Source organism: Ictalurus punctatus, chromosome 10, assembly GCF_001660625.3.
Source record: "Ictalurus punctatus breed USDA103 chromosome 10, Coco_2.0, whole genome shotgun sequence".
NCBI classification, from domain to species: Eukaryota; Metazoa; Chordata; class Actinopteri; order Siluriformes; family Ictaluridae; genus Ictalurus; species Ictalurus punctatus.
The window spans coordinates 19,191,565-19,205,084 of NC_030425.2; the positions used below are offsets into that span (position 1 = coordinate 19,191,565).

Genomic DNA, 13,520 nt, shown 5'->3' on the forward strand with positions numbered 1-13,520 from the left:
TTATTTGCCGTTCTCATTAACTCTATAATGCAGACTTTGAAAACTCAGCCAGTCTGTAAGAGAACATCACTGTGGTTCTGCAGCGTGGAACCAATGAAAATGGTGCATTATAGAGCAGGAATGAACTTTATCCTCATGATCTCAGTCTCTCATTTTCCAGGTCATTAGTCGGGTTGCCAGATCCCCCAGTGGTTGACGTGATGTATTATTACAGATAACCACACAACAAATCCCATTAATAAAGTGCAACAGTTACTATTTTATTTGATAAGAATTTAGGTATATTTACACCTGGTAATCCACTACATTTTAATTAGAACAACACACACATTATTACATAAACACCAAGCTCTGAGACTCAACACTTCAAACATGACTAACAGTAAACAATACTGTATTTAACTGGCCCTTTATTGAGTGTTCTAGCCACCTTAATGTTTCAGTACTTCTTTTCTGTAGTTTAAATGAAAAAAAATAAGTCTGCATCACTGCAGACTTCAGGATCACAACTTACCCAGAATGCATTGCTGCTTTTAAAAGCTAGAGCATGACCCAGAAGAGGTTGAGCTCCCTTTTGAGTTTCCACTCAAGATTTCTTTCTCAGGGAGTTTCCCTTCATTACTGTGGTATTGAAAGGAAAGAGACTCAAAGGAACTGATCCTCTCCTGACTGACCCAGAATACAAATGAATGAAAATGAATTCAGCACAAAATGTGCAGAAAAAAAGAGCTAATTGAAGTGAATGTGATTTACACAAAGGTTTGATTTGATGAATATAGAGCTGGTTCACCTGTCTGTTTATCGCTCTGTCTTTTAAATATGCCTGCATTTGAATGAACTCGATTCCTTTATGTGTCCGTTTACCAAATCTCTCTTTACCCATTGAGTGATAGTTTCTTTCTGCTCAGACAGTTGAGCCTTATTATCCAACAAACAAATGGAAAACATCGCAGAATAATTTAACTACATATATACACATACATTATATATAGATAGATAGATAGACAGATAGAGATAGATAGATAATATTAATAACCTTGATTTATAATTTAATAATTTTTATATAGCGCCTTTCAAGCAGCTTCTCAAGGCACTTTACACAATAAGAAAATATCAAGAAAATAAATAAAACACAGATAGAAACACAAAACATACAAAAACAAAAAGCAGACTTGAATACAAAATGGTTAAAGCCATTAAGAAAAAGCTAACCTAAAAAAAAGTATTTTTTAGGTTAGATTTAAAAATGCTCAAGTTCTGGGCATCTCTAATATGAGCAGGGAGTGCATTCCAGAGTCTAGGAGCATAGGATGAGAAAGCCCTGTCCCCTACAGATCGCAAGCGTGTCTGTGGGACAGCCAGTAAACCTGCTTGAAAGGAGCGCAAATGACGTTGGGAGTATATAAAGTTAAAAGCGCAGACAGATACTGAGGGGCCAGACAACGCAGTGCCTTATATGTGCGCGTAAGGATTTTAAAATCAACGTGAAACCTGACGCTGAACCCCAGCAAGAAGTGCATTGCAGTAATCAATATGAAAGAATACATAAGTGTTGATGAGGCTTTCAGTCACAGGAGAAGAAGACTAGGGCGCAGTCTAGAAATATTTCTGAGATGAAAAAAAGGAATTCTTGACAGTAGATTGTACGTGTGGGTCAAAAGACAAACTCGAATCAAATATGACTCCTACATTTTTTCATTTAAATTGTAACTCCGAAGCAGAGCCGTCTACCTTCAACATTACTTAAAGCTAGCGCTTGCTACCATTGGTATGTGTGTGATTGTGTGTGAGTGTGTGTGTGAGTATGTGTGTGAGTGTGTGTGAGTATGTGTGAATGGTCGAATGAGAACCAGTGTAAATAGCTAAGGTTAAAAAAGCACTAAATAAGTGCAGACCATTTACTATTTACCATATATGATGGTGTAGGACTAAAATCATCCTTGATGGTGATAGTGATGACGATGAGATTTTCATTTAACTTGCTCATGGAAATAAACACAAATATTTGAAAAAGGTGCAATATTAAACTTTTATTAGGTCGCTGTGGTGACCTCTCCTTCAGAAAGGGGTGGAGAATGTGTTTCTTATTAATCATATTTATTGTGTTCTGGTGTCTGCGTATTTTGCTCGGCTTCAGGTGATCATGTCCAAAGCAAATTGTTCATCTGCGGTGTTGAGCTGTGTTCAAGAGTTCCTGTGCAACTCCACCTTCCCGTTAAACCTGAGTGAAACGGAGATGGAGGATTACTGCCTGAACCTGGATGATTACCTGGAGAAGTACCTGGGTCCTCGGCGCTCCCCAGTGTTCCTGCCTGTGTGCATCACTTACCTGCTGATCTTCAGTGTCGGAGCGGTGGGGAACTCACTCACCTGCGCTGTGATCACACGCCACCCAGTCATGCGCACACCCACTAACTTCTACCTGTTCAGCCTGGCTGTGTCCGACCTGCTGGTGCTCATCCTTGGCATGCCACTGGAGCTGTACGAACTGTGGAGTAACTACCCCTTCCTGCTCGGGAAGAGCGGCTGCTACTTCAAAACCTTCCTGTTTGAGACGGTGTGTTTCGCCTCCGTGTTGAACGTGACAGCGCTGAGCGTGGAACGCTACATTGCCGTCGTGCACCCGCTGAGGGCGAAATGTGTGGTGACGCGTGCCCATGCCAAGCGCGTGATCGTTTGTGTTTGGATTGCGTCCGTGATTTGTGCGCTGCCCAATGCGAGCCTGCATGGAATCTTCACGCTGTCAAAACCCCGCGGGCGTGGAGAGGGGCGTGAGCTGAGCTCAGCTATGTGCACACTGGTGAAACCGCGCTGGATCTATAACCTGATCATCCAGATCAGCACACTCATCTTTTTCATCCTGCCCATGATGACCATCAGCACGCTCTATCTGCTCATCGGGATCCAGCTGAAGAGAGAGAAGATGCTGCAGGCTAAAGCCAAGTGTGAGAACAACATCTACAGAAACACCACTGTGCACACTCGACAGCCACGAACACGAAGACAACAGGTCACCAAGATGCTGTGTGAGGAAAACAGAAACAGTCTGAGCACTTTTATTCTCTTCTAGTGTGTCTCACTCTCCTGTAGTATCTCTTACTCTCCTGTAGTGTGTCGCACACTCCCATAGTGTCTCTCACTCTCGTGTAGTCTGTCTCACTCTCCTGTAATGTAGCTCACTTTCTTGTAGTGTCTCACTCTCCTGTAGTATATCTCACTCTCTTCTATTGTCTCACTCCCCTGTAGTATGTCTCACTCTCTTCTATTGTCTCACTCCCCTGTAGTATGTCTCACTCTCCTGAAGTGTGTCTCACTCTTGTGTAGTCGGTCTCACTCGCCTGTAATGTATCTCACTTTCTTGTAGTATCTCACTCTCTTGTACTCTCTCATTCTCCTGTAGTGTCTCACTCTCCTTTAGTGTCGCACTCTCCTGTAGTATGTTTCACTCTCCTGAAGTGTCTCTCACTCTCCTGTAGTCTGTCCTACACTCCTGTAGTGTCTCTCACTCTCCTGAAGTGTCTCTCACTCTCCTGTAGTCTGTCCTACTCTCCTGTAGTGTCTCTGATTCTCCTGTAGTGTCTCTCACTCTCCTGTAGTCTGTCCTACACTCCTGTAGTGTCTCTCACTCTCCTGTAGTGTCTCTCACTCTCCTGTAGTCTGTCCTACACTCCTGTAGTGTCTCTCACTCTCCTGTAGTGTCTCTCACTCTCCTGTAGTCTGTCCTACACTCCTGTAGTGTCTCTCACTCTCCTGTAGTCTGTCCTACTCTCCTGTAGTGTCTCTGATTCTCCTGTAGTGTCTCTCACTCTCCTGTAGTCTGTCCTACACTCCTGTAGTGTCTCTCACTCTCCTGTAGTGTCTCTCACTCTCCTGTAGTCTGTCCTACACTCCTGTAGTGTCTCTCATTCTCCTGAAGTGTCTCTCACTCTCCTGTAGTCTGTCCTACTCTCCTGTAGTGTCTCTCATTCTCCTGAAGTGTCTCTCACTCTCCTGTAGTCTGTCCTACTCTCCTGTAGTCTCTCATTCTCCTGTAGTGTCTCTCACTCTCCTGTAGTCTGTCCTACACTCCTGTAGTGTCTCTCACTCTCCTGTAGTGTCTCTCACTCTCCTGTAGTCTGTCCTACACTCCTGTAGTGTCTCTCACTCTCCTGTAGTGTCTCTCACTCTCCTGAAGTGTCTCACTCTCCTGTAGTCTGTCCTACTCTCCTGTAGTGTCTCTCACTCTCCTGAAGTGTCTCACTCTCCTGTAGTCTGTCCTACTCTCCTGTAGTGTCTCTCATTCTCCTGTAGTGTCTCTCACTCTCCTGTAATCTGTCCTACACTCCTGTAGTGTCTCTCACTCTCCTGTAGTCTGTCCTACACTCCTGTGGTGTCTCTCACTCTCCTGCAGTGTTTCATTCTGGTACATTTGGCTGAAAAAGAACTTCATAGCTAATATGTAATGTAAGTGTATGGCCTCCAGTTTAGCATCATGTATAATATTAGTGTTTGTGTTACAGTTGTGTTGGTGGTGATGTTCGGGATCTGTTGGGCACCGTTTCACACAGATCGCCTCATGTGGAGTTTCATGGACGAGCTCTCAGGTGTGGAGATGTTTCAGGTGTTCGAGTATGTCCACGTCTTCTCAGGTGTGTTCTTTTACCTCAGCTCGGCCGTCAACCCCGTGCTCTACAACCTCATGTCCACCCGCTTCCGTGAGATGTTCAAGGACGTGATGTGCGTTCACAAACGAGGCTTTGCCCACAGGAAGTGCTCTCTGAGCGTGACGCGAGCCACCGTGCGCAGTGTCTTGAGTGATGTCACTAATGGCAATGCCGCCGCTGATGGAGATTATGAGTTTTATGAATGTCATGAAAACGAGACCACATGTGACTGAGGGAAAGAAACAAACATACTTTAGCTCTTAGGTGTGTGTTGGTGTTATGGATATGTACAGTGTATGCAGGTATATATAAACCATAAAATGATGTGTTCTATGTTTGTGTCCAATCAGAATCTCTCTTTAATGTTTCTGTTAATTTCTTATGGAGGGAAAAATGGCTTAGTGAAATGAAATTATGAATTTAATAAATGAAGTCATGTCTGGGCCGTTACAGCTGACTCACTGGCTGAGGTAATTTGATTTTTAAAAATTAAACCATTCTATATGTAACTATTTTAATAAATTTTACAACACAACAAGAACACTCACCATTGCTAGGTTTCCTCATGTAGTGCAGGATTAACATGTAGACAGTAAAAGAAATCATACTGAGTGATTATAATTATCAAAAAGATTTCAGATTAATGCCATTTATTTAAGAAGCAGGAGTTTTGACAAATGTATCTGGGTTGTTTTTTTTTTTTGTCTATACACACACATTATATATATATATATATATATATATATATATATATATATATATATATATATATATATATATATATATATATATATATATATATATACAAAAAAAACAGATACATTTGTCAAAACTCCTGTACATACATACATAATTTTGTATACATTATAAACATATTGTTTGTCACTTCAGTAAGCATCTTACTGTTGTTCATTTAAAATCCAGTTCTATTGTATTTTTACTCAGATAGAAATGTAGATACAGGACTCAAATGTGTCTTTACTTTCACTCTCACTCTGAGTTATCAGGATGTTTTCTTGCTTCTTCTTTCCTTTCTGAAGCTTCAGAGTTGCTTATCAAGCTGTTTTTGTCAACAATCAGGTGAAAGTTTGAAGGTAAACACAATGAAATCATAGGAAATAAAATTCACTGTATTAGTGTTTAACTGCTGTAATAAAAGCACCATTAATAAACTGCGTTGAAGTGCATAAAGGATTGCATGAGCTTTACCGCTGAGATGAACACTCACTCCTTTATACATTTTAAATAAGTGATTATGATAATTATACATACAAAATGAAAGTGAAATAAGTAATAAATGCTAATGCTGTGTTTATTTCTTCCACAAAAAAGATAGAAAAGGTTTATACATAAAAGTATGAGAGAAAAGTGGTGTAGGAGTCCATCATGGTGAGGTGTGTTTGTTTAGATCAGAGCTTCTGTTCCTGTGCAGGGCATAACAGTGCGACCATTTCACTCGCTATTGTGACTGAAAAGTACTTTGTGCGACTGTGAATAAATATTTATTTGCACCGGGGAGAGTGACCTGTTCGGAGTTGTATAATACAATCGGAATAAAAACTACAGAAAGTCCGAAATGCATCTTCACCGCGCAACAGTTACTTTCACACTGATTTTCATCTCCTCAGTCAACCGAACAAGTGTGTAAATACTGCAGAGAAGCCATTATGATGACAAGTAACAGTGACTACGTTTACATGGACAGCAGTAATCTAATTATTGACCTTATTCTGATTAAGATAATAATGTGATTATGGTGTTTACATGAATCGCTTTTAGAATACTCCTTTCTTGTGCCCGTTTTACATGTTTTAGAACATAATTAGATTAACAGCCCACGTCATTACGTCACCGCGCCACGCCGTCCGACGTCCATCCAGAATTTCACGTATCAACATACAGTTCGTCTTCGTTATGGTACCGTATACAGTTTTGGGTATTTTTATTTAATTTTTTTATGAACGCTTTAAGTGCAGTTAATTATTTGTCAGGCTGTACTTGCTAATAGACAAAGTCTATTAGCAAATAGAGTCAATAGTCTCAAACCGCGTAATTACCGTCTATATAGTAGCCGAGATACATGTATTTTTCCCCACTACAGGCCTATAGTAGGAAAGTATGCAGTTTGGGACGCGGCTGAACTCTCTTGCTTGCCATAAAACGTAAAACTGCCGTGTGTGATCGTGTCCTGTCGCAAAATGCGGTGAAAACTCTCACACAACGTTCATAATGTGATTAAGGTGTTTACATGTCACTACTACATGTCCATAATGCGACTAAAACAGGAGTACTCCACCTGTCTTAATTCGATTAGAGCTTAATTCGAGTATGACCTTAATTAGATTAAGGTAAGTAAAAATTGCTGTTTACATGGTAGTTTCTTAATCAAAGTATGGTCTTAATCGGGTTAAGAGTGGATTACTGTTGTCCATGTAAACGCAGCTACTGTTTCAACTTCCCGATCTCACAATCCGCCATCTTTTATTGATCACCCAAAATGACCCGAAAATGCAACAGTGACCTGCTCATGTTATTAATTTATAATAATGCTAATGCTACAAGGTGGGTTTAATTCAAACTTCTTTATTAAATAATTCCTCACCAATCATAATCAAGAGTAAGACCTGTTCAGTCTGTAAACATACAGTACGCTGCTGCTCTCCCTTCACCAACTCTTCAAACACAGCACATTTACTTCATTTAAACTCAGCGTTGCCAGATATCACTAGAAAAATCAACTCCACAAACACAATATTATCAGCAGACATGGCAACACTGTACTGGGGGAAGCGATCTAATAGGAACAACTGATAAACAAACAAAAATAAAACTACTAAAATGTAATGACAGAAAATGTGCTTAGTTGTAAATAAATAATTTAATATAAAACATAGATATTATAATAACTTAATAAAATATAAATAAAATGAGAAATGAAATAATGTTTAATTACTATGGGTTGCACTTAATATCAATTTGACATTAAGCTTAGTTTGACATCTCCTTAGAAGGCTATTAGACTTTTTCCTAATATGGATAACTTTTGTGTTAGTCTACTTTTAATTAGGACTCTTTATTGTTTAAGATATTTAAAAATAAATATTTTATGCTTGTTTATTTATCAATTAACCAACAGTATTTCTCATTGCTATTATTTTAATTCAATTAACAGTGACCATGAGCAGAGAGCTTACATTTACCTGCTTATGATAGACCTCCTGATTAAAGTTTAAACAAAAAAAAGACTGGCATCTGGATCAGTTTTGGTTGTAAAAATCCTGATCGGTGCATCCCTAATGAACACCATTAAACTAAAGCACTTTGCATCTGACGGATAAATGAACTCACCCAATCACATCCTATATGAGATTATTCAGATATTTACACAATATACACAGAGCGGTTCGAGAACTGACTCCAATCCAGAACCATGACAGCGGAAAATGTCTAATTGTGTAGCTTTAAATATATTCAAGGGGAGCCGACTTCAAAGACTGAACATTGAGGTTTATTGTATTTGTTTACAAGCTGGAACAGGTTATCGGTTGTTTTTTGCATACAGCCTGTAAAATTAACTGAAAATATTACATTTAGTTTATCAGAAGGTAAATTAATGTGTCACGGCTCACACTATGTTCCTAAATTTTGTCATAATTGACAAACTCAAGTTTTCTCATGCCTACTTGTGGCATATTAATTAATTGTGGCAAATCAATATTACCATCCCTATTAAAAACAAAACAAAACAACAACAAAAAAAACCCTAAACTTCAACCGTGCTCCAAAATTTTTGTAATTAGGAGCACAAGTTCTCCTATAAGAAATTGTTACCATAGAGCCCTGCTGTGTCAGTAATAATAAACTCCAAATACAGCAGCCACACACACCATACTGTCCTGTTAAACACACAGACAAACACACACTCAGTTACACATGTGAGGAATAACTTATGTGTGTGTGTGTGTGTGTGTGTGTCTTACATTAATGTAAACTTCTTTAGCATAGCCGTCAGTGTCCGAATCCCAGAAACAGCGAGACGTCATCCTGCATACACACACACACGCTTTTAATATCGGCGAAAAATGCACACAATGAACATGCAAGTTAATATTATTAAAAAATGAATGCATGGGTTATTTTTGGAGATCTGGACAGATGTGGACAGATGTGTGGTCTGTGTGAGCATAATGGAGCAGCAGCTCTATAAATGAATTAGTTTGGTTTTTACAGAGATATTGTCATTTTAAGGTCGGGCTACTGGAGCAAACTACTGATGACAGACAAAAAATACATCAGTAGTGAGCCTCCTATTTGTATCACGTTAAAGAACTTCTCGAGTCCACACTGAATGAAAGTAAAAACCTCTAAAACATGGTGCTCCTGCTTCCTGTCTGTGTTACCCTAATCCAGAGTGTAAGTGTCACAGCTATGGACCTTCTGGTTACTTCAGTGTCTTATTGTCATGATAAAAAATTGAGGTTTTGTGGCTTTTAGTATGAATATGTTAGCTTTAAGGTTATCTATAAGCTTGTGTGATCCAAAACCAAAGACAAACTTCACATTTAGAAGATATATGGATTAAAAACTTACAGTCTCTCTTTACCACCAATACAGATCAGCAATTTTGATGACATCATTCTACACTTCAGTTTCTAATCAGATTTTCTGTCCAATCAAATTGAAAAACCCCCTAGAATCTAAAGTGTTCCGCCCCCAAAATTATAACAATCACCTTGCCGATGTTGCCTTGTTGAGTGAGAGAAATCGTATCAGCATGCATGGGTCGTAAATGTGTCTTTGGCTGTTCGAACATGTTTGTTTTATTCAGTTTTCCAGCTATAAGGTGGTTAAGAAGGAAATGGCTTGAATTCGTTCACTTTATTGCTTGGGCTCGCGTCCATGGTACTAACTGTCAAGTACGGCTTAAGCCGGGCTGTGAGGTATGCTAAACGCTACTGGCTATTTAAAAAGGGGGAGGAGTCAGCCAATATGTCCCGCCTTGACTTCCTGAATCAGTGGAAATTATGTCAACACATTGAATAACGCTGCACGTTTCAAGGCACTTCACTGGGTCTTTAAAAGTTCTTTGTTATTTGAGTATTTATGCTCCACTGCCTCTCTGTGTACTCACCCCCATTGTTTCATATTCCCCCTCCCTGCATGCTTCTTATTCCTGTTGCACTATACATGTCCTGTCAGCACTGTGCTTGTCACACATATACACATCTTGCACTTTGAGTCCAGGACAAACGTTATTTCATCTCACTGTGGACTGCACACTGTATATGTCTGTGATGACAATAAAGATCTCCTTGACTACTTGACTAAACAAAACAACACAGCCACCAAAGGGCACTACAGCACTGTGTGAGAATAAACTGCACACATTAAAGGTGAAATATTTGACTTAAAAAAAAGTTCTTACTAGTCCAAATAACAGGGAAAATATGTAGAACATGATAAAAAATAACTGTGTAAGCCAGGGTCTCAGCAAAAGTGTATTTATTATGTGGCTAAACCTGATTGGAAAACTGCCTTACAGTCTGGGTGAGATTTTTGAGTTTGGATGGGCCTCCTGTCAGTCATTTTATAGACAACCCAAACATCTCAGTTTGAAATCAGCAAGTACCCAGCACAGCCAGGTGTCTCTCCCATAAGCAAAAAGAAAAATCATTCTGTTCTTTGAAAAATATTCACAAGGAAGACAGTAGAAGGAAAATAAACACTGGCAGTTCTTTTCCAAGATGGAGTCATTTATTACTGGTTATGGGAATGAAGAATTAGCAAGGTTACTCCTGGACACATATGTAAACATAAGCTCTAAAAAGGTAAGTTCACACTGTGAACTTTGTGACCATTCACGCACTCGGACCACACGGAGCCGCAACCTCAGATGAGATTTTCTCAGCTTTATGCAAATTAGACATGACGAAGTAAAGTGACCAATATGGTACACATGGCACAAGATTTTCTCATTTCCCCCTGACAACTTTAGTTCCTACCTGCTTTTAGTTCCTATGTACTGCTTGAGACGAAAAAAGGAATACAAATGTAAAACTGTGTTTCATCCTATCCTGTCATGTACAACCTTTCATTAAAGAGACCTCTAAAGAAAAATACAGACTGGAAGAAAATAGCAAAGGTCTCACGAGAGTGTTTGTAGCTAGTAGAGTTAGCTTGTGATGCTTGCAGCCAATACGAATACCCCTGGCACTTTATATATGGTGAATGGTAAATGGTCTGCACTTATATAGCGCTTTTTTAACCTTAGCGCTTTACACCGTGTCTCATTCACCAATTCACACACAGACTCACACACCAATGGTAGCAGAGCTGCCATGCAAGGTGCTAGCTTGCCATCAGGAGCAATTTGGGGTTCAGTGTCTTCCCCAAGGACACTTCGGCATGGGAAGTCATTCAGGCCGGGAATTGAACCGCCAACCCTACGATTAGTGGACAACCCGCTCTACCACCTGAGCCACAGCCACCCCATATACATCAAACAACCAATATTTAACACTTCTTTCACTTTATTGAAATATTACAATTCATTTAAAGTACATTTTCAAGACAAATAAACTGTGTACTGTAGTAAATTGTGTGCTGTAGGTTATATTTTGGCCTACGGCTGGACAGGCAGTGGGTACACATCTCTCATCCACCCAGTGCAATAAACAGAACATTTGTGTGTGTGTGTTTGTTTGTTCTTACTTCACACCCTGTCCTCTCTGTTCTCCAATCATCACCTGCACCACCAATTTGTATCTGTCCAAACCCAGACCTGTACACACACACACACACACCTGTATAAATTTAACTGTGTGATATCAGCACTTCTGTTCAGTGTAATTAAAATGTTTTAATGTGCATTAAAAAAACACACAAAAACACAAGGAATACGAGTTTATAATAGATATAAACACAAAACACTCGTCTTTTGTTTGTGATGGAGTGTGTGCAAAGTTAAAAATGGGTCAAAGGTGAACTGATAAATGACATTTAAATTAGATGTGTAGCCTGGTGTAAGTGTTAAATTGAGGGCTGAATCCTCAAGTCATGGTGTTGGGGTTAAAGTTCCTGTTCTGACCTTTAACATGGTGTTTAATAGCTTCAGCAAGCGTTCGTGTGAGTGACGGCGTTTCCTCAGGATCATACTGAACTCCTGATAAATTCTCTCTCAGGATCTCTCTAATACACTCCCTCACCACCGACGCCCTGAACCTACAACACACACACACACACACACACACACACAGAGAGAGAAAGAGAGAAAGGGAGAGAGTGCAAGATTTTAACATCTTTAGTTTGTTATAAAATACTGAGACAGCTGTGATATTTCAGAACCATCTATCATCACATCATCATAATCACATGTTATGTAAAGAATTAAGCACTAGGGGGCGTGCTGTTGCAGGAAAATAATCCATAACGATGAAATGGCCCTGAATTTGATTATTTTCCTATAACAACACATCCCCAAATGTTTTATTCCTCTTATATCACTGCAATTTGCCAACAATTCCGATTTAAATTCATTAAGATAAGATAATATGATAAGATAATACTTTATTAATCCCCAGACGGAGAAAATAGGGTGTCACAGCAGCAGCCAAAAAAAAAAAAAAGAAAGAAAAGAAAGAAGAGTTAAAAGAGATAGTAAGGAGAACAATACAGGGATATATAAAGAGTATATACAGGATGCATGCATATATATATATATATATATATATATATATATATATATATATATATATATATATATATAAACACACACACACACACACACACACATACATGTGAGCAATATATGGAGCACTATGTAAGTACCTCATGTACATATCGCATATGTACAATACTATATACATACTGCAGCTGTACGGTATAATCAGTGTAGACACATAAGAAAAGCTTTGAAGCAGTGATTAAAGCATGACATCATGATTTTTTTTTAGCCGTTTATAGTTACTGAAATGTTGTGGAAATGAGTTTCTCTTGAAATTGCTGTTCTGTTGAATTGCATGAATGAGTATGTGTACAGGTGTTCCTAATAAAGTGCTCCGAAAATGTTAAAAACTCACGGTAAAGTGATAGATGCATCAGGGTTAAGTGATAGATATATACTGGTCACCATTAACATGGACATTGCAGGTTCTGCACATAACGTCACAAAAGAGTTCATTATTTTATTAAATGAATAAATAAATGTGCTCTTCTCGCCCCCCGGATCACTGATCAAACACTCTGCAGCTGACAGAAAGAGTTAGAAGTAACTTGCGGAATCGACAGTAACAGGTCTGTATTCTCTTTAGAGCGGAATCATATCCTGATTAAATACAGTTATAAATAAATAACAGTAATAATGTCTGTCTTACTTGTGTTGATAATTCGGTCTGATGAGAAAAGTGTTGGCACCCTGCTCTGACCCCATCATTATTAAAACCGAAACGTATACACACCACCGTTACTATAACAACTGCCAGACCTTCACTTCCGGGGTCACGGCCAAAGCGGAAGTGAATTCCTTCATTCACTGCAGTTCTATTTAGCATTTTAAAAGTTATTCGAGTTATCGCTATTTTATAGTATACAAAATAATATATTTGTTATATTTCTAAATTATGTAGTTATTAAATAATTAATTTTGATTTCATTTTATAAAGTATGTATTACTGTATACTGTATGCATTTGTTTGTTCTTGGGTGAATTTATTTTTATTTTTATTTATTATTATTTTTATTTATTCTTTTATTGATTTAGGTAGACAATGTGTCTGTGAATTACTGGGGCAAAATTATTGTTAGGTATTAAATAGCCTAGTTATGAGAGAATGTTTTATCTAGAATTGTGCAGAATTAATTAAAATAATTCCTTAACAC

The 13,520-nt window shown here is 38.7% G+C and overlaps 2 protein-coding genes across 2 annotated transcripts; one reads left to right on the forward strand and one right to left on the reverse strand.

Moving 5' to 3' along the window:
• The first annotated feature begins 2,089 nt into the window (after positions 1-2,089).
• Positions 2,090-5,282, forward strand: nmur1a (neuromedin U receptor 1a). Its single transcript, XM_017477482.3, has 2 exons — positions 2,090-3,026; positions 4,500-5,282. The coding sequence occupies exons 1-2, from the start codon at positions 2,144-2,146 to the stop codon at positions 4,874-4,876; spliced, it is 1,260 nt and encodes a 419-aa protein (XP_017332971.1). The 5' UTR covers positions 2,090-2,143; the 3' UTR covers positions 4,877-5,282.
• Positions 5,283-7,210: 1,928 nt separating this feature from the next.
• Positions 7,211-13,132, reverse strand: dynlt2b (dynein light chain Tctex-type 2B). The gene is made up of 5 exons (XM_017477355.3): positions 13,016-13,132; positions 11,731-11,864; positions 11,355-11,424; positions 8,624-8,687; positions 7,211-8,539 (listed from the first exon to the last, which is right to left on the reverse strand). Exons 1-5 carry the CDS (start codon positions 13,072-13,074, stop codon positions 8,492-8,494), a joined length of 375 nt encoding a protein of 124 aa, XP_017332844.1. The 5' UTR covers positions 13,075-13,132; the 3' UTR covers positions 7,211-8,491.
• Positions 13,133-13,520: the final 388 nt, after the last annotated feature.

What these genes read in the sequence shown, in the direction of transcription:
- dynlt2b (XM_017477355.3), bottom strand. Translation starts at nt 13,074, where the DNA reads ATGATGGGGTCAGAGCAGGGTGCCAACACTTTTCTCATCAGACCGAAT. An exon ending in CAGAGAGGACAGGGTGTGAA is followed by an intron (nt 8,688 to 11,354) that starts GTAAGAACAAAC and finishes GTGTGTATGCAG; the next exon opens with GATGACGTCTCGCTGTTTCT. An exon ending in CTAAAGAAGTTTACATTAAT is followed by an intron (nt 8,540 to 8,623) that starts GTAAGACACACA and finishes TGTGTTTAACAG; the next exon opens with GACAGTATGGTGTGTGTGGC.
- nmur1a (XM_017477482.3), top strand. Translation starts at nt 2,144, where the DNA reads ATGTCCAAAGCAAATTGTTCATCTGCGGTGTTGAGCTGTGTTCAAGAG. An exon ending in ACAGGTCACCAAGATGCTGT is followed by an intron (nt 3,027 to 4,499) that starts GTGAGGAAAACA and finishes TTTGTGTTACAG; the next exon opens with TTGTGTTGGTGGTGATGTTC.